The sequence below is a fragment of the Loxodonta africana genome, chromosome 4, assembly GCF_030014295.1.
Source record: "Loxodonta africana isolate mLoxAfr1 chromosome 4, mLoxAfr1.hap2, whole genome shotgun sequence".
Lineage (NCBI taxonomy): Eukaryota > Metazoa > Chordata > Mammalia > Proboscidea > Elephantidae > Loxodonta > Loxodonta africana.
Window position 1 is genome coordinate 132,932,572 of NC_087345.1, and position 26,247 is coordinate 132,958,818.

The 26,247-nt window shown below is 37.9% G+C and overlaps 1 protein-coding gene across 1 annotated transcript in view; it reads left to right on the forward strand.

Moving 5' to 3' along the window:
- The window catches only part of LOC100655075 (scavenger receptor cysteine-rich type 1 protein M130), a 34,794-nt gene extending 19,239 nt beyond the window's left edge, over positions 1-15,555 (forward strand). The window contains exons 7-17 of the mRNA XM_003410668.3: positions 93-407; positions 506-820; positions 1,210-1,302; positions 1,384-1,698; positions 4,348-4,668; positions 5,683-5,991; positions 6,420-6,455; positions 6,663-6,770; positions 8,463-8,558; positions 9,436-9,572; positions 13,649-15,555. Of these exons, the coding sequence (XP_003410716.2) occupies positions 93-407; positions 506-820; positions 1,210-1,302; positions 1,384-1,698; positions 4,348-4,668; positions 5,683-5,991; positions 6,420-6,455; positions 6,663-6,770; positions 8,463-8,558; positions 9,436-9,563 (2,036 nt within the window). The 3' untranslated portion in view covers positions 9,564-9,572; positions 13,649-15,555. The remainder of the gene's footprint in view (positions 1-92; positions 408-505; positions 821-1,209; positions 1,303-1,383; positions 1,699-4,347; positions 4,669-5,682; positions 5,992-6,419; positions 6,456-6,662; positions 6,771-8,462; positions 8,559-9,435; positions 9,573-13,648) is intronic.
- Positions 15,556-26,247: the final 10,692 nt, after the last annotated feature.

The following is a 26,247-nucleotide window of genomic DNA, read 5'->3' on the forward strand; positions in this document are numbered from 1 at the left end:
CCCTGGTCTCTCTTTCAGCTCTTTACTCTTTTCCTTACCAAGAGGGAAGACCTGGGAATCATGTTCTCTCTCACCGAAGTGTTATTTTTCAGCCCACAGGGAACCCAGATTGGTTGGAGGGGACATTCCTTGCTCTGGTCGTGTGGAAGTGAAACATGGAGACACGTGGGGCACCGTCTGTGATTCGGACTTCTCTCTTGAAACTGCCAGTGTGCTATGCAGGGAATTACAGTGTGGCACAGCCGTCTCTATCCTGGGGGGAGCTCACTTTGGAGAAGGAAATGGACAGATCTGGGCTGAAGAATTTCAGTGTGCGGGTGACGAGTCCCATCTCTCGCTCTGCCCAGTAGCACCCCGCCCAGACGGGACTTGTAGCCACAGCAGGGATGTTGGAGTCATCTGCTCAAGTGAGACCCAGAGAACATATTCAATTTGTTCCCATACCATGAAAGGGCTGGGGTAGGTAGCCACAGCCTTCTTTTCCTAAAGCATTGTCTCCTTCCAGGATACACAGAAATCCGCTTGGTAAATGGCAAGACCTCATGTGAGGGAAGAGTGGAGATCAAGACGCTTGGCGTCTGGGGTTCCCTTTGCAACTCTCACTGGGACATGGAAGATGCCCATGTCATTTGCCAGCAGCTTAAATGTGGAGTTGCCCTTTCTACCCCAGGAGGAGCACCTTTTGGGAAAAGAAGTAGTAAGGTCTGGAGTCACATGTTCCACTGCACTGGGACTGAACAGCACTTGGGAGATTGTCCAGTAACTGTTCTAGGGGCATCGCTATGTTCTGCAGAGCAAGTGGCCTCTGTAATCTGCTCAGGTAAGAGGATGAAGGGCAGCCAGTGATTGAAACTCTTCCATGATGGTTGTGACTTAAGAATAGTTGTACTGTTAGCGATGGAGAACAAAAGGAAAAGGAAACGGTCGATTTCGAGAGATCTTGACAAGCGTGCCAGAATATTACCCTCACTTGTCTTTTAATAAGTGTAATGAACTTAGTTTTCATGGATCTCATAGCTATCTAGTACTTAACTACACGCTAAACCTTCCTCAAAGCACCTTTTTCATTCCCAGTCTGGTTGACTCTTCCATCTTTCTCTCTCTCTAAAGCTATGGCTGTCTCCAGCTCATTTGTATAACACTCCATCTGACCTCCTTTCTTCACTCTAACACTGAGGCTTGTATGACTGAGCAGTTTGGTGTTTGCAGGAAACCAGACCCAGACAATACCCCTGTGCAATTCATCTTCCTCGGATCCAACAAGCTCTCCCGTTCCAGAAGAAAGTGCTGCTGCCTGCATAGGTGAGAATCAGTGACCAATCTATGAAAATGATCTCAAGCCTTAGGAATACATTTTATTGATATTTTCTATTCTCTTTTCAGGGAGTGGTCAACTTCGCCTGGTCAATGGTGGAGGTCGCTGTGCTGGGAGAGTGGAGGTCTACCACGAAGGCTCCTGGGGCACCATCTGTGATGACAGCTGGGACTTTAGTGATGCTCATGTGGTGTGCAGACAGCTGGGCTGTGGAGTGGCCGTTAATGCCACTGGTTCTGCTTATTTCGGAGAAGGAACAGGACCCATCTGGCTGGATGAGCTGGACTGCAGTGGAAAAGAATCTCATATCTGGCAATGCCGTTCACATGGCTGGGGGCAGCACAATTGTAGGCATAAGGAAGATGCAGGAGTTATCTGTTCAGGTAAATTCTACATGTACCCTCTGGGCACAATTCTATAAGAAAGGACTGAGATGGGGTAAAGGGTACTCAGGGATATTAATCTGAGAAAATCCCTTGAAAAGCAGGTCAAAGGGAATGATTTTAGGAGTCAGAATCTCAGAAGTGTGGGTTTGATGAGTTAGTGTTACCTCATATGCAAGATAGTATGATATTCAAAAGAGAAAAATCCAGAAATGGGCTTGCATGTCATGAAAATGAGAACATAGTCAACAATGAGAAGTTCTTTTATAAATAACTATGGAGCTGGATCCTGGACAAGCGTTCAGTGGCACCATTTGATAATCATAACACTAATAAAGAAGTAGATTTAGGGAGGAAGAGAAGGAAGACATTCAGTTTATCTTTTTCAGAGAGAAAGATGATTACCATTCCCAAGTAGTTTTCCATGGCAAACAAGTGAAACTTATCTGTCATAAGAGCAAGCCTTAGCCTAAAAGACCACTACTCTTGTTTTGTATGTATGGCAAGCTTTAGAAACTATTGTGGTGTAGGAAAATGTATTCCATTGTAATATTGGGAAAAACGATACTATGACTCACTAACTTAGGGAAGTAAATAATTTCTATATGCCAGAAGAGATTCTGGTATCATTCTTATTTAATGACATAAATTTAGTAGAGGACATGCACAGCAAAACCGTAAAGTGTCAGGAAAGGAGATTTTTTTTTTTTTTAGAAATATTTCAGTTTATTTAAATTGTTAAGTAGAATATGAAGCTGAATTTGTAGCTAGTACCAGAGAATGGACTTAACTGGTGTTTAATGATAACAGCTTCTATACAGGATCCCAAGAGACTTACAGAAAAAGGGCAAAGCCCTAATAGTAAACAAATAAAACTCAGGTTTCCAACAAATTATACAAAAATTGATTTATACTCCATTTCCCTTTTTTGATATTTAGAAAGTGCAGATTTAACAAAAGGTAGCCATATTCTTTCTATGTACAATGCCAATTATAGTTATGCAAACAAAACTCTCAGTCTGTTACTCAAAAATCCCAGTGTTTAGCTCTCAAATTTTAAGTCACTATATTTAACAAGGATTAAAGACAGTAAAAAAAAAAAAAAAGCTACTACCACATTCCAAATAAAGGGAAGAAACAAATACATTAGAAGTTCATCTAACAACAGTAGGTTTAACCTAAAAACTTGCTGAGAAGCTTAACATCATTTCAGTATTATTTTTAGTGGAAAACTCAAGATTATTTGGCAATGCTGCTTTTACTAGTAGTAAACAATGAGAAAGTCAAGTGAGGGAAAACCCTAAAAACCACCACCAGTAAGGCATATAAAATTGTTTTTAGGGCACTACCTGAAAACTTCAGGGATTTTCATAGCAGATATGTCCCTATGTTGTTTATGTGAGCCAAGAAGGCATTAAAATGCTCTCCACGCCACGGAAAGACTTTTCAATGGAAGCTGCTGTCTGAAACTCAGCCTCTGCTAGAAACGAATCATGCTATTCACAATTATTTCAAGAAAGTTGTCATGTTAGGATGCTAGCAACGCAGCAAACTTAGCTTAGCCTATCCTAATAAGTGATGAAGCAAAACTAGAAAAATGGAAGGAAAAAAAGACAGGGTTAGAGAAAGCTAATTTTTACATGAAAAGCCTTTTGCTGTCCTTTGTCCAAATCCATGGTAATCTAACTTCCCAAAAGGATGTCAAGATAGGTCTTCAAATTAGTAATATTCTAAAGGATTTCTAAATCTTAAGGTAAAGATAACTCAACACTGAAAAAGTGTTCTTCAGAGGCCAAATCTTAATACATTTGGCAAATATGTTAATAAATTTCACTCCAAAGGAGTTTTTTTTTTAAGGTAATGCACACAAAACTTTGGTTTTAGTGCCTGGGCATCTTAATACCTGCTCAGTCAATTTAAAAAATATATATAAGGTTGACACAACAATTTAGGCTCCCATTCAACAATTTCCACCCATGTTCAGTGACCTTTATTACATTCTTCACAGTGTGTGAACATTCTCATTATTTTTGTTCTGGTTGTTCTATTTCTGTTAACCTAGTTTCCCTGATTCTTTACATTCACATCTTTGTTTTATAGTAATTGTTGACTGTTTGGTCTCATATAGATGATTTTTTTAAAGGAACACAGTACTTATGGGGGATATTCATTATTTTCTGCTGCTGGCTCAATTTTAACTGCCAAAGTAAGTTGAAAGGAAAAAAAAAGAACACAGTAAGATGCTTGAAGCTAAAATTACTCCCTAAAGAGTAATTTAGGGAGAAAATCCAAACTATTCAATTGGAAAAGGCTCTGAGCCTTTGAATGAGATCTGGAAATTATCATCGGTATAAAAAAAAATTTTTTTTTCTTTTTTTTTATCATCAGTATAAAAAAAAAAAAAAAGGTTTTTTGATGACGTTCTAAAGCAGTCCCTGAGTACAAAACCTGGGACTAGAAAGGACTAAGTTATTTTATAGAATAAATACTAGCTTTTACTAAATTTACTAAATTGTTCCGAAGTTACTAAAGAATTGCCAGTAATTGACTTACTGTACCTATTTTTAAAACCATTGTCATATCAAAGTAAAGGGTGGGAGTCCTCTGAGGCTTCACAGATGTGCAACTACGAACTGTATTTCACCCCAGAGTTCATGTCTCTGAGACTGACCAGTGAGACCAGCAGAAAGACCTGTGCGGGACGTCTGGAAGTTTTTTACAATGGAGGTTGGGGCAGCATTGGCAGGAGTGGCATGTCTCCAACCACAGTGGGAGTGGTATGCCGGCAACTGGGATGTGCAGACAGAGGGAGCATTGATCCTGCACCTTCAGATAAGACATTGTCCAGGCCCATGTGGGTGGACCAAGTTCAGTGTCCAAAAGGACCTGACACATTATGGCAGTGCCCATCATCTCCATGGAAGCAGAGACTGGCCAGCCCCTCAGAGGAGACCTGGATCACATGTGCCAGTGAGTACCCAATGGCCTATATGGAAGTTCCACTTTGCAGCTCCACTGTAGTCTTCTGAGAAAACACACTAGGTTTTATTTTCCTATTCTCCAGGGGAGTTAAATTGTTAGAGCTAATTAAGTAGGGATGGGAAACCTCTGGTTAATACCTATTTCACCTGGATGGCATAATTGGTTTTATTTCATTTGGCCTGTAGGGATTCAAGATCAGTGATCATTATTCCAAGGAATACCATTTTCCCCATGGTCTGCTTGAAAATTTAATTCAGTTGCTTTCCCTGTGAACAAATGAAGAGCTGAGAACATGAGATTGAGTATTTGAACTGTTGAGTAGTATATCTTACCTTTACCTTTTTCTTTTAAATATCATCTTGCTAGTAATACCTGGATGGTGCAAATGGTTAAGCACTCAGCTACGAGCTGAAAGGTTGGCAGTTCAAGCCCACCCAGAAGCGCCTCGGAAGACAGGCTTGGTGATCTTCTTCTGAAAGGCCCCAGCTTTGCAAACCCTGTGGAGCAGTTCTACTCTGCACGCACAGGGCCGCCATGAGTCAGAAGCAACTCCATGGCAACTAACAACAACAACATCATCTTGCTATGCTAATATAAGGAAAGAAGCAGTCAGAAAGATCCATCCCTCAATAGTTCCCTATTCTCCATCTTCTTCAACTGGAAGAAGATTTCTATTTAGCCGACAATCTCTCTCAGCCTCTTTCCTATTGGAGATGACTTAATCGTATATGTTTTACAATGTTAACTTTATCCAATTGTCATTTCCTGAGTCACACTATGATTCTCATGTCCAGGATGAAATATACCCAGAATATATATATATATACTTTCATAAAAGATAAAGTTGTAAAAATATATTTTTAATATGCACATTAAAAAAACAATGTTTTAAAGTAGAGTTTTTTTTGTGTGTGTGATTTCAAGTCTCTCTTCCTCTGTGACCTCTTAGAAGCTTTTATCTTCTCATATGGAGAAATAACCTAGGTATCTATGATTTTTCAGACAAGATAAGACTTCAGGAAGGAACGACTAATTGCTCTGGACGTGTGGAAGTCTGGTATGGAGGTTCCTGGGGGACAGTGTGTGACGACTCCTGGGACCTGAAAGATGCAGAGGTGGTGTGTCAACAGCTGGGCTGTGGCTCAGCTTTGGCTGCACTAAAAGAAGCAGAATTTGGTCAGGGCACTGGGCCCATCTGGCTCAATGAAGTGAAGTGCAAAGGGAATGAGTCTTCCTTGTGGGATTGTCCTGCCAAACCCTGGGGGCACAGTGACTGTGGACACAAGGAGGATGCTGGTGTGAGGTGCTCAGGTGAGTGTCAGGAGCCCTGATTAAGTCTGGAACCTCTGGCAGCAGTGAAGGAGAGGGCAAAAAAGTGTATTGCATAAAAACTGGAAATATCAACTCAGGGATTTGATGGGGAGAGAATCGTGATGTTTCTATCTGAAAGAATGATGAAAAATCTTATTATACATGACCTTCACCAAGGAAAAGTATGTTATATAGAGAGATCGATATAGATATGGATATAGATATATGGGTAAAATATAAACCTATAAATATGAATATAGATATAGATAACACTGTAGAGAGGAAAGAAAGATTAAGAAATTCTAGTTTTAGGTGGGAAGAAGTGATTTCTTTAGTTGAGAAGCACTAAGTGCTCAGACAAGGAAATAGAAATATTTCATTTATATCTTATTTCCAGAATTAAGTCTTTTTTCTCTTTTCTCTTGTAGGAATTGCAGTGACCAAACAATCACCAAATTCCACAGGTACATTATGGAGTTTATAAACACAAGACCATTTCTCTGCATTATTTGGAATTCCTCTTGTTTAGAGACTTTGAGTCCAAAGAAGTTTCGAGGATTTGGGATTTACTCCAGGCATCTTGTATCTTACCTAAGGGAGAATTAGTAACTAGGACCCTGGGTCTTTAGCTAAGATTTTATACCATCTCTCTTGGTTTCCCTTTTGCTTAGGTCACTCATCCCTCATTGCACTGGGGATCCTGGGGGTCATCCTCTTGGCCCTTCTCACTGCACTCCTCTTGTGGACTCAGAAGCGAAGACAGAGACAGCGACTTACAGGTCTGAGTCAAGTTGTGTCTCCATTATGTAGCCCTCGGCTCCTAACCAAAAGGTTGGCAGTTCAAACCCACCAGCCACCTCACAGGAGAAAGATGTGGCAGTCTGCTTCTGTAAATATTTATAGTCTTGGAAACCCTCTGGGGCAGTTCTACTCTGTCCCACAGGGTCACTCTGAGTCAGAATCAACTCAACAGCAGTGGGTTTGGTTTTCGGTTTTTAACAACATGTGATGGTGTCTACACACCATCACATGTCATCAGGAAAGCCCAATCACTAGAAAAAGACACCATATTTGGTAAAGTAGAGGGTAAGCAACAACAAGAGAAATGCTCCATGAGATGGGTTGTCATAACAGCCACAACAATGGACTCAAACATACCAATGATCATGAAGATGGCACAGGTCCAGGCAGTGTTTCGTTCTGTTATACGTAAGGTTGTCATGAGTTAGAGACTACTTGATGGCAACTAACAACAACAACATAATGTGTCTACAGGATAAAGGGGTTCTTGGGATAAAAAACAAAAAATATTGGATTCAAGTATCAAATGTCCAGAAAGAAGAACGTAGAAGAGGTTTGAACAATTTCTCAGCATAAAGAAAACATGATTTCAGAGGAGAACAGGGGCTTTGGGCCCTGTTCTGTACCTTATCTACACATTTAGTTGGGCTGTTATAGAATTGATAGCTCAGAATGAACACATTTAGTTGGGCTGTTATAGAATTGATAGCTCAGAATGAATATGCTATATGTGGCTAATTGCCCAAACTTCTATTCGCACTAACTACATTATCACTGATTTTACCATTCTGTCAAGCAATATGCTAGTCTCTGAAGATATAAACATGGATAAGAAACTTTAATCTTCATGGAGCTTCAAGTCTAGAGGAAGAGATTTATATGCAAACAAATAACTGCAATATACTATTACACCTTAAATATTAATAAATAACAAAGTAATCAAAGAAGATAGTAATTAACTGAAAGGGGCAGGAGAGTATAGGAGGCTGCTAGGAGGCTTTAGAGACAAATTTTGAAGATAGGAGTTCAAAAGTCTGGGTAAGATGCTTATAGAGAAACAGAAGAACATGAACAAGCATAAAGGATGGTACATTTGCTGTTTTTTGAAGGGGAGTAAAAATTGAGTGTCAGGAGAGAAGCTATTGATAAAGCTAGAGAAGAGGGAAGAACCAAATACATTCCATGGTAGAAGATAAATAGTCAGTCATCAGAGCATTGTATAAGGGAGAGAAAAGGTCACGATGTCTTTTAGAAAGGTCTCTTTGGCAACAGGATGTAGGAGGGGTTGAAGAAGGACAACATTATTGACAGGGAGAGCAATTTGAAATAGTCAAGATGAAAGGTGAAAAGGACTTTAACTACAGAAGGAAAGGAGGGAGAGGATAAATTTTAGAAAGATTTTAGCAAGCTCCAGTAAATTAGAGAAGACTGCTGGTTGCCTTGAAGGAAGAAATTATGCTGCTATATGATGGCAATAGGGACGGTTTAGCCACCTGTCTATTTCATTTGGGTGTGTAAGGGAAAGCTTTGTAGTGGGACCGGATAGAAACAAGCCAATAGCATGGATAAAGAGTCAGTATTTTTGCAGTGCGGGGGGGAAAAAGCACACATAAGGGAGGGAAAATTGCATTATGGTGTGCTGATCCCTAACCTAAGACCTCTCTTATCAGTGTCATCAAGAGGAGAAAATTCTGTCCACGAAATTCAATACCGGGAGATGAATTCTTCCCTGAAGGCAGATGACCTGGACTTTCTGAATTCCTCAGGTCTGCGGGTTCTTTGAGGGTCTATAGCTCTGGGATTCACACCAGTTGCTGCAACTGAAGCTAAGGCATTCTACTTTGCCTAACAATGGAAATAAATCTAAAAGCATGTCATAGGAAGCTTATGACACATGAAAGGGAGAAGAAAGGCAGGGATGAACTAAAAGTTATTCTTAGAGAACATAAAAATTGCACTCATGGTGAGGCCTCTGGCTTAAGAGGCCTATGATCATTTCTGACAAGGAACCATATCGTAGAATATTATAACTTGGGCTTCATTTTATCAAAACAGAAATTAATCTTCTAAAAGGCTACCCTCAGTGTTATTTTTACCTTGCATATATTTTTAACAATTTCTTCCACTCCCATTTCCTGTTACCCTTTCTCTCACATGATATTTATCATATTTTTCCTAAGAGTCTAAAAGCTTAAAATTTCTACATCTTTAACCCATCAAAAGCCATCATTATTCATAAGCCTGGCCTTAGTTCCCATTGCATCTCATGCCTCTTTCTTTATTCTCAGACTTCTATTTAGCACCAACAGGCTAATCCTGCCTCTGGATAACATAACTCTTCTAGGGTGGAAGAAAAATGTCCCAGTAGCCACTGTCTTTACTTCATGAAGGCTTGATGTCTTCTCAATGCTACTTATCTCTGAGTGGAGCCTACCATTCTTCTTCAACCCAAGGAATTTGGTACTTGCTGCTACTGTGTCAGGAACACATATTTAATGGATGGGGAAAGGCTTTCTGTGCCTCTTAAATCATACTCGCTTCCCTTCCTAATAGTTGGCAGCGTTGTTAGATGCTCATATAGCTTCTGGGGTGCTGTGAGGGGAGGTCTGCTTTATTTTCCAGTAATTATTTTCTTCCATTTAGAAGATCCCCATGAGTCAGATGGTTTTAATGCTGCTGGACTAATTTCTGTGTCTAAATCTCTTCATATTTCTGAAATGAAAAAGGGGGCCATCCTGAGGCACACTGAAAAGGAAAATGGGAATTTATAACCCAGCGAGGTAAGTGACAGAATTTATTCATTATCTTTGTTCAAAACAGATACATTCCCGAGAGCTTCGCTAGCCTCGACTCAGTGTTTTGCCTGAAGTTCTAGGCCACACTGGTTACACAGTGCCTTTGGGTTAGGAGTATTTGAGAAGTGAGGAATTGACTCTTGAGTGTTGTGCCACAGGATAATGAGAAATCATTAAATCAGAAGAGCAGAGGATAATAATTTCTAATATTGAAATATGAGACATTTCTCCAAGGATCATTACTGGGACACAGACTAAGGTAGTTAAAAGTAATCTCACAGTCTACTTAGATTAAATACATGAAGTTTTTCTTATAACTGCTAATTATCATGCCCCTCCATATAAGTTGCTGGCAAAATAATGAAAGAACCATAATGCCAAACATCAAACTAATATTTAAGGCTCACACTCAATAGCTTCCACATGTGTACACATCAACGAACTACTTCATTAAGTGAACTGATATTAAAAATTTGACTTGACGGTCAAAACTTACCTATATACTTCCATCAACATCCACTGAATAATAATAGTTTTAAGACTTTAATAACAACACAGAAGTTATAAAAATACATAACTTCATTTGTCCAGTTATTTAGAGATGACAGATGCATGTAATATGCTGATATGCAGAAAATAACACATAATGATGTAAATATCTGATTAAACCAGGAGATTATTATCAAACGAGTTTTCATTTTCGGAAAGGAAATTCAAGAGAAGTATTGTGGAAAAAAGTACAGGTAAATCAAATTAGTAAATATACATACAATAATTACAAATTATGCATGCATCTATTAAAGATAAATATCCTTAATTTTTTCACAGATTGGAAAATAAGTGAATCTATTTTTAGAACAAAATAAAATATTTATTAAATATTTATTTTTTTAAATGGGTTCAATTAAAACATGCAATATATTTTACTATTAATCCGTGCTGAGGTTTATGACTCAGAAACATTTGACAAAATTGGTCTTCCAAAAGTGCATATAATTTGGGAGAAATATTGGAAAGAACAAATGTTTATACATATATATTCCTATATACATAGGTGCATATGTATATACAAATATACATATATGAACTGAATATTTATATGTGTGTAAATAAAATTTTTATTTTTTTATATATATCCATATTCAGAACATATAGCCACTTTTTATAAATATAAACCTGGATTATTTCTTTATTTCATATATATTTTAAGCAATAACAATGGCACAACAATGTTATACCATGGAGCTAAGGAGAAAATGGGTGACTAAATATGAATAAATCTTTTTAAGAGATTATAGGGGTAATTTTATCAAACAGACCAAAATTATATCTGTATACTAAGGTAAAGATGTACAAGATGCTATAGGAATACAGAAAAAGAAGTAGCTACATTTGCCTAAGAAAGTTTGGGGAGATTGTGAAGAAGATATGATGTTCAAGTTAAACATTAAAGATGCATGAAAGACCATTCCACAGAAAGAACACAGCATGTACAAAATACAGAGGCGTCGGGATGAACCACAACTTTGGGGAACAGTTTATCCTCTCAAAAACATATATTGAACATATTTATGGCGACAAGTAGTGTCCTTAGCACTGAGGATACAGAGATGAAAAGCGTTAGTGTCAAAGACATGATTGCTCAATGGAAGATCTCAGTCTATGGGTGAGAGTAAGAAAGGTTGTGTGGATTCAGGAGTGAAGAAAATCGAAGCTGAAAAGACTGCATAGGGCCCTATAATAAATGGTTTTATCTACTATACTTCATGTTCATATTTTATTTTAGGTAGGCTTTGGAAGATTAAGCAGGAGCAAGACACGATCAAATTTGTATTTTAAAATTAGCTTTTATGAGGCAAGTGTAACAAAAGAAAAAAGTTAAAAAGTGGACGAAGCAAGAAAATTTGCTTTTCACCAAAAAAGAAAATATGGTGAAACGAGTTAGCAGATACATTTCTCTGTTTGTTTAGAATTATTTTGGGGAGGACTGTATTCTTATAAATTTTATATAGCAAAAGTATGCATCTTTATTGTAGTAATATTATATGTGACAATAAGAAATGCGGATAGAGGCAAAGGATAAATATTGAAACTCTTAAAAGTATGTAAAATGTAAAGTGTTAATATCTATAACATGCAAAGAGTTAATATCCAAAATATATCTACATGGAGCTTTTATAAATTGTTTATCACATGAGAAGATTATTTATGTATATACAATTACATATATACATTAATAATTAGATATGGATATATGTGATATACCTAATATACCAATTGTTAAGACAATGACAAAAATTCAGTGAATAATTGGGTGAAGGATACGACAAGAATTCCCACAAAAGGAATTTCAAATGACCTGTAGACAAAAGAAAAAGAATGCTCAAATTCACTACTCAAATTTCTGGGAAATTCAAATTATAGTTAACAATGAAATATCACTTTATAGAAATCATACTAACAGATATTAAAAACAATACTCATTGCTGGTGGAAATAGAGAAAAAAGTAATTTCAGACATTGTTACTGGAAATGAGAGGTGTGGTAGCTTTTCTAGAAAGAAATCTGGCAGCTGCATTTGAATTAAATAAAATATGCCTTCAGGGGTCCTTAGACCCAGCAACTGACAATTTCTTCCATACAAATAAAGCTGTCAGTATCTAAGATCACAATGCACAAGGAATCTTTTTTTTTTTTTTTGGCAGCATTGTTCACAGTGGCCAAAAGCTAGAAATAAAGTGAATGCTAGTCAATGAGGCGTGGTTGGAAAAAATCATGGTGCCCAAACAAAAAAACCCAAACCCACTGCCCTCAGTGGATTCCTACTCATTGCGACCCAATAGGGCAGAGAAGAACTGTCCCATAGGGTTTCCAAGGAGTGGCCGGTGGATTCAAACTGCCAGCCTTTTGGTTAACAGCCAAACGTTTAACCACTGCACCACCAGGGCTCCAATTATGGTGCAGCCAATCAAAAAATGAAAAATCATCCATAGAAATGCAATAGTATGATTACATTTATGTGATCATGTTATCAAATATAATTATAATGCTTACATCCATGTATAAAGGAGTCCTTGGGTGGTACAAACAGTTAAATGGTGGGCTACTTACCAAAAGGTTGGTGGTTTGAATCCACTCAGAAGTGCCTTTGGAAGAAAGGCCTGGTGATCTACTTCTGAAAGATCACAGCCAGTGAAAACCCTATGGAGTGAAGCATTACTCTGAAATGCATGGGGTCATCATGGATGGTAACTTTTTTTTTTTTTTTGGTATATGTATTGTGTTGATATTAGAGAAATATAAATGGGTAAATGAGACACCACTGTAGGAGGAATACACGGCAACCCAGAGGGGTCAGCTGGTGGGAACAGTTGCATGGGTGAGGGATGTTTTTGGAAGGGAAGCCACACTTCAATATTCATCTACCAAAGTGAGGAAATGACAGTTTATTTTTCACAGATTCTGGAAGGGAGCACTGTGGAGGGCCGCACACAGAGTTCACATGGTTGCAGATGAAGGGGAGAATCAGAGAGTGTGAACGGACCTGGGCTCAGTTTTTAGCAGGGTCCAAATGTGGAGTACACTTTATTTCATGGGTTTAGGAACTACTGACTACTTTGAAGCAAGCAGTGGGAAACTGTGGGAGGGCCAGTTAGCAGGGAGAGCAGGGGAGTGTAAACTGGCTGATTTTCATGTTATGAGATTTCATGATCTCAAACATACAAATATTATTCTGCTATAATAAATAATGATTAAACTACTTTTTTCCGTAAAGAATAATTACTACTGAATCACTGCTTCAGAATCACATGGGGATGCTTTAAAAAATGACATTCCTGAGTTCCATTGTAGTCCTATGGAATAGAAGTAATTCTTACACACACTGAAGTCTGAAAGTCATTGCGTTTAAGTTTTCAGTTCAAGAAAGTAGTATGCTCTTGTAATATATGTGAGATTCTGTGCGTGTGTGTGTGTGTGTGTGTGTGAGCTATAATGTAATGCCTTCGTCCATGTGTATATGTGCGAAGAGAAAAATAACATCTATCTATTCATGTCTTCAGTTCAGCCTTTAAGATACCTTGGTGAAGACCTGGACTGTTGAATGGAGCAAGAATCCACCTAGTTCACTGAAGATTACAGCTGTGTTGCCATGGAGCCCTTTGTCTCCTAGTATGCCAAAGACTGCTGCTGAATTTCAAAACATTGGTGAATGTCACTACTTAATGTTGTATATGTCTTTCAAGGGGATTAAATAAAAAAAGAATATTGCTGGTTTGAGTTTACCCTAAAAGATTGCTCTTGATTTTATGAATGTCTGAATGGGCATTCCAATGTTTTTAAGGTATCATCAAAGACAATGTTTTCATTTGTGTAAAATAAGTTTTGTTTTGTCTAAAATCATAATTTTTATTATCAAATCGAAATGGATTTCTTTTTCTTTTTTTTAAAAAAGGGATAGTGAACGATTATGGGAGGCTCTGTTAATAATATATGATTAACTCTACAAGACATAACTCTTATCGACTCTTGAACTGCTTTTTCACACTGTAATTCTAGTCGCTGACATAAAATGCCCAGCAATATTTGGTAAGGATGCAAATAGCTCAATTCCTCATTTCTTGAGACAGCATAATTGAAACCGAAATGAATATATCAATGATGTCTTTTCTATATAAATGCAACTGCTATATTGAAAGTCCATATTTTTACAAAAAATCCATTACCCATTTACATTAACATAAAGGGAAAACAGCATCAAAAAAATATTTAAAGTAATTCAATACCAAGCTTCAATTAGAGTCTACTAAATAATTAAATATCCTAAATCTTACATGCAGACTGATTTTTAATCCTTTCTCAGTACCCAGGTATTACATATGCTTTCCTCTAGCATTCCAACTATCTTGTGGAAACATGCCATTGAGTCACTTCCCATTTCTTTTCCACCTCTTATCAATTTCAGATATGTATTTGGCATAAATTACCTAAAATTTTTTATTTATTTACTCACTTATTCAGCAAAATTTATTGAGCACTTGTATTTGTCAGGTATTGTGTTACACTTGCGTATAAAAAGATAAGAAATTATCCCTTACCTTAAAGATATCACAGCCTACTCAGAGAAGAAGAATTTACATTATAAGTATTAAGTAATACATTAAATTTAGTAATAAATATAGTACAGGGCATTATGACAGCATGGGGGAAGTATATTCAATCCTATGGGGCTGGGAGTCGATGGACACCAGAAAAACATACTTCTAGGAAAATTTGATGGTATCCTGTCTAACCTACACAACTCACCACTCAAATGCATTTAATGGTAAAAGGAAGGAGTTGAGAATTTGAGGCAGAAGAAAGGAATTCTATAACATATGAGAAATTCAGTGTACGTGTGTGTTGAGAGTTGAGGACAAACACTAAGGTGATGCTATTGGGTATAAATCAATTTCATATTCCTTGATCTTGAAGGATGAGACAGGAATGATGGACATCTCTGTATGACTGAACTTTATTCTACAGGCAATTTGGATACAATGAAGAATGCAATATGATTGACATGCATTTTATATAGTTCTCTATGATGACTATATGGAGGATATGTTTCCAAGAACACAACTGTCCTTTTGGAGACAAATTAGGAGATTACCACAGTTATTATGTACATTGATGAAAAAAATCAGAATTTCATTTTCTATTATTGAAATATATGTGCTTTTAGAAATAGATATTTGGGATTTTCTGTGCTTTCTCGTGCTCCAGGTATTAACGTCTTAATTTTTTTCACTTCTCTTAACTAAACTACTTCCATTGGATCAATTAAAAGTACATTAGCTCTGTTTTCCTTAAATAAAAACTTTCCCCTAAAAATGTTAACTAGAATAAACAACTCATGCATTATAGAAAATGTAGCTTGCCACATTATCTAAATTATGACCAAGGCAGGCATGAATTCTTCCTGACACATAACTGGACGGAAGAAACTACACATAAACATAGAGAAGTTTTATGTGATTTTTTTTTAAAATACCAGTTTAAGATATAATTCACAAAAAAAAACCAAACCAAATCCACTGCCGTCAAGTCAATTCTGACTCATAGCGACCCTATAGGACAGAGTAGAACTGCCCCATAGAGTTTCCAAGGAGCATCTGGTGGATTCGAACTGCCGACCTTTTGGTTAGAAGCTGTAACACTTAACCACTATGCCACCAGGGTTTCCATATAATTCACACACTCTACAATTTACTTGTTTAAAGTGTAGAATTCAGTGGTTTTTAGTATATTCACAGGGTTGTACAGCCATAACCACAATCTAATAAAAGAACATTTTCTTCACCCCAAAAAGAGACCCTGTACCTATTAGCAGTCACTTTCCATTTTCTGTGAACACCCTCCAATCCCTAGGCAACCACTAATATACTTTCTGTCTCTATAGATTTGCCTATTCTGGACGTTTCAAATAAATGGAAGCATACAATATGTGGCCTTTTGTGACTGATTTCTTTCATTTAACATAATGTTTTCAGGTTTCACCCATGTTGTAGTATGTATCAGTACTTCATTCCTTTTTTTTATAATTTATTTTATTTTTCGTTGTTGCTGAGAATATACTCAACAAAACATACACCAATTCAGAAACAATTCAGTGACATTGATTCCTTTTTATTGTTGAGTAATATTCCATTTTGTGGTATATTTGTTTCTTATTGCTGCTGTAACAAATTACCACAAACATAGAGGCTTAAAACAGTTCTGGAAGTCAGAAGTCTAAAATGTGTTGGCAGGAATGTGTTTTCCTCTGAAAACTCTAGGGGAGAATGAGCTTCCTGCTTCTAGAGGCTGCCTGCATTCCTTGGCTTGTGACCCTGCATCATTTAACCACTGCTTCCATCATCACACCTCCTTTTCTGGCTCTGACACTCTTCCTACTCTCATAAGAATCCTTGTGAAAATGGGATAATTGCCCCATCTCAAGACCCTTAACTTAACCACATCTGCGAAGTCCTCTTTGCCACGGAAGGTAACATATTCACAGGTTCTAGGTTTCAGAACATGGACATCTTTGGGGGACTATTATTCTGCTTACCACATATGAATATACCACATTTTATTTATCCATTCTTCAATTGATGGACATTTGGATTGTTTCCACTTTTTGGCTATAATGAATAATGCTGTGCTGAACATTGGTGTACAGGTTTTTGCATGGAAATATGTTTTCATTTCACTTGAGACTATACCTAGGAGTGCAATGCTTGATCATAAGATAACACTCCTTCATTTCACTGCTCAATATGTTCCTAGGATGGTAAAATTTCCACTCCATGTGATAGTAGCTAACACTTAACATAATACTATGTGCCAGGGACTGCCCAAAATGTTTTACATAAATTAACAATATGTTCATCACAATAACTTGATAAGGTAGGTATTATTTTATACCTATTCAAGATTTTGGAAAGCTGGAACACAGGGAGGTTAAGTGACTTGCCTAAAGGCATACAGCTAGTAAGCGCCAGAGCTGAAATTTGAACCTAGGTAGTCTCATTCCAGAGGTCATACTCTTAGCCACCTTGATATATCAAAATGTTATATCAAAATGAAATATGGTTATGTGGGTGCAAAACACATCCAACATTTATTATCTTTTACGCACTTAAGTATAACTTGTGATACTATCACTGTTTATAGACTACTAACTACTAACATTTCCCAGAATGTCATATAGTTGGAATCATACAGTATGTAGTATTTTCAGACTTATTTCAGTTAGCAAAATACACTTAAGGTTCCTTCATGTTTTTTCATAGTTGATAGGTAATTTTTTTAATCACTGAATAATATTTCATTCTGTGGATGCATCACAGCCTGTTAATGTGTTCTTCTTAAAGGACATCATGGTTGCTTCCAAGTTTTAACAATTATGAATAAAGCTGCAATAAACATTCATGTGCAGGTTTTGTGTAGACAAATTTTGAACCCATTTGTATAAATACCAAGGAGTGTCTTTCATAGTTTTTAATTTTAATGAAATACCATTCAATAATTTTTGCTTTCATGGATGGTTTTCTTAACATTGTATCTAAAATCTCATCACCAAACCCAAGGTCACCTAGATTTTCTTCTACATTGTCTTTTATAAGTTTTATAGTTCTGCATTTCATGTTTAGATCTGTATTGTATTTTGAGTTAATTTTTTGAGAGATGTAAAATCTCTGCATAGATTTTTCTTTTGGCATGTTGGTGTCCAATTGTTCCAGAATCACTTGTTGAGAAGATTATTCTTAATCCAATAGATTGACTTATTCCTTTGTCAAAAATCAGCTGGCTAAGCATAACCTTGATACCAAAACCAGGCAAAGACACCACAAAAAAAAGAAAATTACAGACAAATATCTCTTGTGAATATAGATGCAAAAATCCTCAACAAAATTCTAACCAATAGAATTCAGCATCATATAAAAAAAATAATACACTCAACCAAGTGGAATTCATACCAGCTATGCAATGTTTGTTTTTATGCAAAGATGGTTTAACATTAGAAAACTAATCATGTAATACACCACATAAACAAGAAAAAAGAATCATGTGATCATCTTCATAGATGCAGAAAAAGCATTCAATAAAGTTCAACACCCATTCATGATAAAAACTCTCAATAAAATAAGTATAGAAGGGAAATTCCTCAACATAATAAAGGGCATCTAATTGGAAACACTGGTGGCCTAGTGGTTAAGAACTATGGCTGCTAACCAAAATGTTGGCAGTTCAAATCCACCAGGCACTCCTTGAAAACCCTAGGTTGCAGTTCTACCCTGTCCTACAGGGTCACTATGAGTCAGAATCAACTCAATGACAAGGGGTTTGGTTTGTTTTAGTTTTTTTTAATGGAGAGAGGCTGAAAACATTCCTCCTGAGAATAGGAACAAGACAAGTATGCCCTTTATCACCACTCCTATTTAACATTGTGCTGGAAGTCCTAGCCAGAGCAATAAGGCAAACAAAAGAAATAAAGGGCATCCATATCGGTAAGGAAGAAGTAAAACTGTCCCTATTTGCAGATGATGTGATACTATACATAGAAAACCCAAAAGACTCCAAAAGGAAACTATTGGAACTAATAGAAAGATTCAGCAGAGTAGCAAAGTATAAGATAAACATACAAAAATCAGTTGAATTCCTATACACCAAAAAAGAGAATGATGAAAAGGAAATCGGGAAAACAATACCACTTATAATAGGCCCCAAAAAAGTAAAATACTTATGAATAAACCTAACCAGGGACATAAAAGATGTATACAAAGAAAACTACAAAACACTACTGCGAAAAACCAAAAGAGACCTATATAAATGGAAAAATATACCATGCTCATGGATAGATAGACTCTACGTTGTGAAGAAGTCAATTCTACTCAAAGCAATCTACAAATACAAAGCAATTCAGATCCAAATACCAACAGCATTCTTTAATGAGATAGAAAAACTAATCATTAACTTTATATGGAAAGGAAAGAGGCCCCAGATAAGTAAAGCACTATTGAAGAAGAAGAATAAACGAGGAGACCCCACACTACCTAACCTAAGAAACTACTGTGGTGGTTTAGGTTGTGTGTCAACTTGACTGAGCCATAATTCTCAGTGGTTTGGCAGTTATGATGTAGTTTGGCAATCTTATGATGTTGTGATCATTTCCATGATGAGATTTGATATAATGTGAACACCTCCATGATGGGATCTCCTGTGAGTAGCCAATCAGTTGAGGGCATGTGGCCTGCATTGAAAATAAGTGGACTTTCTGGCAAGGCTCATGGGCTTTTACTTGCTCTGGATCCTGCAGTTGGCTCCTGTTCATCTGACCTCCAGTTCTTGGGACTTGAGCTAGCAGCTTACCTGCAGTCTTGCCTGCCAATCTTGGAATTCATCAGTCTTCACAGCCTGTGAGCAAGAGCCCTGCTTTTTTGACTTGCCAATCATGGGTTCAGCAGCCCCTGGGTCTACATGAATCAGGAGATGCCTCTATCCTGACCCACAGATTTGGGAAGTTACAGCCATTTCCTTGATATAAATACCTCTCTCTCTCTCTCTCTCTCTCTCTGTATATATATATATAGATATATAGATATATATATATATATGCTTTACTAGTTTTGCTTCTCTAGAGAACCTAGCCTAAGACACCCACTATACAGCTACAGTAGTCAAAATGGCTTGGTACTGATACAAAGACAGACATAGTGACCAGTGGAACAGATTTGAGAACCCAGATGTAAATCCATCCACTGTGGTCACCTGATCTTCAACAAAGGTCCAAAGTCCATTAAATGGGGGAATAAAAGTCTTTTTAACAAATGGTGCTGGCAAAACTGGATTCCATCTGCAAAAAAAATGAAACAGGACATACATATCTCACACCATACACAAAAACTAATTCAAAATGGATCAAAGACCTAAATATAAAACCAAAAACTATAAGGATCATAGAAGAAAGGGTCAACACTAAAGGCCCTAATACACAGCATAAATAGCATAGAAACCATAACTAACAATACACAAACACCAGAAGATAAGCTAGATAACTGGAATCTTCTAAAAATTGAACATTTATGCTCTTCAAAAGACTTCACCAAAAGAGTAAAAAGAGAACCTACAAATTGGGACAAAATTTTTTGGCTATGACATATCCAACAAAGGTCTAGTCACTGAAATCTATAGGAAAATCCAACATCACTACAACAAAAAGACAAATGGCAAAGGATATGAACAAACACTTCACCAGAGAAGACATTCAGGTGGCTAACAGACACATGAGGAAATGCTTACTATCACTAGCCATTAGAGAAATGCAAACCAACACCACAATGAGAAACCATCTCACCCCTGCATTATGCAAATCAACACCACAATGAGATACCATCTCACCCCATCATTACTGGCATGAATCAAAAAATAAAATAAAATAGAATAACAAAAGTTGGAGAGGCTGCAGGGATGCAAGGAGATTGGAACTCTTATGCGCTGCTGGTGGGAATGTAAAACCACTTTGGAAAATGATACGGAGTTTCCTTAAAAAGCTAGAAACAGAAATACTATATGATCCAGCAATACCATTCCTAGGAATATATCCCAGAGAAATAAGAGCCATCACACAAATAAGCATATGCATACCCAGTTCATTACAGCATTACTCACAATAGCAAAAAGATGGAAACAACCTAAGTGTTGTTGAATGGATAAACAAACTGTAGTACATAGACGCAATGAAATACTATGCAACGATAAAGAACAATGATGAATCTGTGAAACATCTCACAGTGTGGATGAATCTGGAGGGCGTTATGCTGAGAGAAGTCAATCAGAAGAGAACAAATACTGTATGAGACCACTATTACAAAAACTCATGAAAAGTTTTACACAGAGAAAGAAACAATCTTTGATGGTTATGAGAATGGAAAGGGGTGAGGAGGAAAAAGCACTAAAGAGACAATAGATAAGTGGTAACTTGGTGAAGGGTAAGATAGTACACAATACTGGGAAAGTCAGCAAAACTTGACCACGCCAAAGCCATAGAAGCTTCATAAACACATCCAAACTCCCTGAGGGATCAAATTACTGGCCTGAGGGCTGGGGACCATGGTCTTGGGGGACATCTAGCTCAACTGGCATAACACAGTTTATAAAGAAAATGTTCTACATCCTACTTTGCTGAGCAGCATCTGGGGTCTTAAAAGTTTGTAAGTGGCTAGCTAAGATATTCCGCTCCATCTGGAGCAAGGGAGAATGAAGAAAACCAAAGACACAAGGGAAAGATTAGTCCAGAAGACTAATGAACCACAACTACAACAGCTTCCACCAGACTAAGTCCAGCACAACTAGATGGTGCTCAGCTACTACCACCAACCACTCCCACAGCGATCACAATAGGGGGTCCAGACAGCTGGAGAAAGATGTAGAACAAAAACTTACTCTCTGACAGAGACTGGAGAAACCCTGAGAGTATGGCCCCTTGACACCATTTTAACTCAGTACTGAAGTCACTCCTGAGGTTCACCCTTCAGCCAAAGATTAGACAGGCCCATAAAACAAACAATAATACACATAGCTCAACCATGTATATGAGATTAACGGGCACACTAGCCCAGGGGCAAGGACGAGAAGGTACGAGGTGACAGGAAAGCTGGACCAATGGAAATGGGGAGCCCAAGGTCAAGATAGGGAGAGTGTTGACATGTGACAGGGTTGGCCAACAATATCACAAAACATTATATGTATTAACTGTTTAATGAGAAACTAACTTGCTCTGTGAACCTTCATCTAAAGCTCAATTAAAAAAAAACAGTTGGCTATATTTGTATGGGTCTATTTCTGGGTTCTCTAATATGTTCCACTGATCTATTTGTCTATTCTTTCACCAAGAATATGTTGCCTTAATTATTGTAACTTTATAGTAAGCATGGAAATCAGGTAGTGTCAGCCCTCTAACTTCCTTCTTGTACTTCTTCTCCTCCTCTTTATCCTTCTCCTTCTTCTTTTAAAGATTATTTTCTTAATAACAAAGTAGGAGGCCTCACACTACCTGATCTCAGAACCTACTATACAGCCACAGTACTGAAAACAGGCTGGTACTGGTACAAGAACAGACATATAGACCAATGGAGCAGAACTGAAAACTCAGACATAAATTCCTCCACCTACGGTCAGCTGATCTTTTACCAAGGACCAAAGTCCATTAAATGGGGAAAAGACAGTCTTTTTAACAAATGGTGCTGGCAAAACTGGATGTCCATTTGTAAAAAAATGAAACAAGACTCATATCCTATACCATACACAAAAACTAATTCACAATGAATCAAAGGCCTAAATGTAAAATGATAAAGATCATGGAAGAAAAAAGTAGGGACAATGCTCAGGGCCCTAATACATGTATAAATACAATACAAACCATAACTAACAATGCACAAACACTACAAGATAAACTATTTAACTGGGAGTTCCTATAAATTAAGCACTTATGCTTATCAAAAGAATTCACCAGGTGGAGCCAACATAGCACCATAGACAGATGCACCATGCCATCCCTCTGCAGCAAAGACCTGAAAAACTAAGTAAAACAGATACAAATATCAATCCTGGAACGCTACACATCAAATGAAGGAACAAGGAACCAGATCAAACACCAAGAGGAAGAAGAACTGACAGAAAACAGAGAAAGAGGAGAGATACGGAGTGGAGGTCCCCTGCAACTAACATGGTACAGCATCTCCATCTTGGAACACAGCCAGCAATGATCCTGGACAGGGAGTATGGAAAGGTCATTTCAGGGAGCCATTAATAGGAGACAAAACACCTGGTAACCAGAGAAACATGCTTTCCCATCACTTACCCTTTCCACTGACCCCAGGGTCCACACTATCCCCAGTTGCCAGCCCCCACCATACCACCATTTTTTTCCTTTTTTCTCTAACTTCCTGTTCTTTCTCCCTCCCACTTAGCCTTGCATACAAATTCCCCCTCTTTCCAACCAGCATCTGTCACACAGCTGTAACCCGTCACTGCCCCAGGCGTGCCCCTCCTCCACCCACCTACCCCAACCATACTGCCTTGTTTATTTTTCTTGTTTTTCTATTCTTTCTCCCCTATATAACCATATACACTAGCTCTCCTCCTTTCCTGCCAGCCTCCACCGTGCCACCACAGAATGCCACAAGTGTACCGACATGCCACTGCCCCAGGTCCACCCTTCCGCATATGCCAGTCCCCATTGCACAGCATTTTTTTTTTATTAATTTATATTTCTCTTTCTTTTCTTTCTCTCTTCCATGTAGAAGAGTAAACCACCTCCCTCCCCTTCCCACTGGCCCCTGGGTCTTCCCAGCCACCACCTGTGGGCTACTATTTTGTGCCATCCTATTTTTTTCTTTTTCCCTATTCTCTCTTTTTTCTCCATCCCACACAGACCCATACACCACCTCTCCCCCTTCTTGCTAGCCCTAGCCATGCCACCATGACTAGAGCGCTGCCAGCACAGAGGCACACTCCCATACCAGGTGCACACAGCCCCTCCCCTCCTGCCACACAACTAGTTGCTGAACAGTGGGAATCAAGCTCCTACTACACCCATCTGACACCTACTCCCATCTGGCAAGGGGCTGTGAACGCTTTCACACTACTGGACTAGTGTCAGGACGCAGGCAGCACCCGCCCAGTCTGCCCTCAGCCACTTCACTACACCACTGTTTAGTGAAGTGGGCTGACCCTACCTGCTGCCACCCTGCCCAACCAGACAAGGTGGAGAGAGCTATCATGCCCAAGACAAGCAAGCTGCAAAGCATGCCTCACCTGCCTACCTAACATAAAAAAAAAAAAAAGGCAGGCAAAAAAGCCATCAATAAAGAAAGAAAATAATCCATTAATACCTCAGAGACAGCAGGCTATATCAAAACATTTAAAAAACCAGGACAAGGTGTCTCCAGAAAGTGACCAAAACAAAGTATAAGATAACCTTCCCATAGAAAAAAAGGCAGTGGAACTACTTGATATGGAATTCAGAGACTAATATTTAGGGATCTCCAAGTTTTTTTTTTTTAAGGCATCAAGTAAGACACAGACAAACCCAAGGAAAAAATAGACAAAATCATAGAAAACACAGATAAAACCAACCAAAACATAGCCCAAATCAAGGAAGACATAGCCAAAGAAACAGAAGAATTCAGGAAAATAATATAAGAACAAATCTCAAAAAAAAAAAAAATACTTTGAAATCATACAAAATCAGCAACTAGAAATCCAAACGATAAATAACAAAATCTCAGAAATGGGCAGCTTAATAGAAGGATTTTGGAGGAAATCTGAAACAACAGCAGACAGAATCAATGAGATTGAAGACAAATCCATGGACACCACTTTGAGGAAAAATCAGAGAAAAGAATGAAGAAAAATAAAGAAAACATAAGAATTACATATGACACAATCAAGAGCAAAAATTTGTGAATGACCAGAATTTTAGAAGAAGAGGAGAAAATGGAAAATGCAGAGAAGATTGCTGAAGATTTGTTGGCAGAAAAATTCCCAAATATCATGAAAGATGAAAAGCTGACTATCCATCATCCTCTCGTACTTTTCTAGACCACAAATCCATGAGTCATCATTACTCCTTCCTTTTTTTTTTTTTCTATCCCTGCATTCATTAACCCTGGTGGTGCAGTGGATAAGAGCTTGGCTGCTAATCAAAAGGTCAGCTGTTTGAATCCACTGGCCACTCCATGAGAACCCTATGGGGCAGTTCTACTTTGTCCTATAGGGTTGCTGTGAGTCCAAATCAACTAGATGGCAATGGGTTATTCAATTAGTGAACAATCAATTTATATCCTGAGCAGCACTCAGATTTTTCCTTTCCTCTTTATCACTACAGGTCGGGCCCTCATTTTTTCTTACCTAAATTAGTTCAAAACCTTCCTAAGTAATCATCATACCTCCAGTTCAAGCACCTCCTCCCACCATGACCCAGCCATCTCCCACACAGCCGTCCGACTGATTCAATCACAGGGCTTCTCTGCTAAGTCATTCAGTGATTTTTCACTGACTTCAGGAGAAGTTGCAATTTCATGATCTGCAAACTGTTTTTGTTTGCTTTTTTGTCTCCCTAACTTGGCTGTGGAGAACTTGGGATCCTGTTCCATTCGTCTCTGTATTACAATGTCTAGCATGCTACTTTATTCATGTTGTTGTTGTTTGTTGCTGTAAAGTGGACTCTAACTCATGCAACCCAACATATAACAGAAGTAAATGTTGCCAGGTCCTGTGCCATCTTCATTATCACTGGTATGCTCAAGACTATTGTTGCAGCCATTATATCAATCTATTTCAAAGAGGGTTTCCCTTACCTTCAATGGCCTTCCAGTTTACTAAATATGATATCCTTCTCCAGCAATTGGTCCTTCCTAACGACACATTCCAAAGTAAGTGAGTCAAAGTTTTGAACATTTTCTGTGATTCATAAGGTTTTTATTGGCTAATTTTTTGGCAGTAGATCATCAGACCTTTCTTCCTAGTCTTAGTGTGGAATTCTGCTGAAACTTGTCCATCATAAGTTACAATGCTCATATGCGAAATACGAGTGGCATAGCTCTAGGGCCACAGTGGCATGCAAGCCACCACAGTACAGCAAGCTGATAGATGGGTAGTGGACCTTATGCACCCATTTTAAAAAATCCATTGTTTTTGAGTCGATTCCAGATCATAATGACCCTATAGAACAGAGCATAATTGCCCCATAGGGTTTTCAAGGAGCACCTGATGGATTAGAACTGCTGATCTTTTGGTTAGCACCCATAGTTCTTAACCACTAAGCCACCAGAGTTTCCAACCTTATGCACAGCAGATATTTAATAAATGAAATTAAATAAATGTTATTTCTTTTCTACCACTGTTCCAAGGTTACTAAAATCCCCTACCATTTAATTATACCTTTGAAGCTTTCTGGATGTATGTATTTTTTAACTAGGTTGATCATTGAGTAACCTCGTTACTGAGGGTTTTATTTTCACCAATCCTATTTAACATTGTGTTGGATGTCCTAGATAGACAATAAGGCCAGAAAAAGAAATAAAGGATATCCAAATTAGAAAGGAAAAAAGAAAACTACTCCTATTCACTTTTG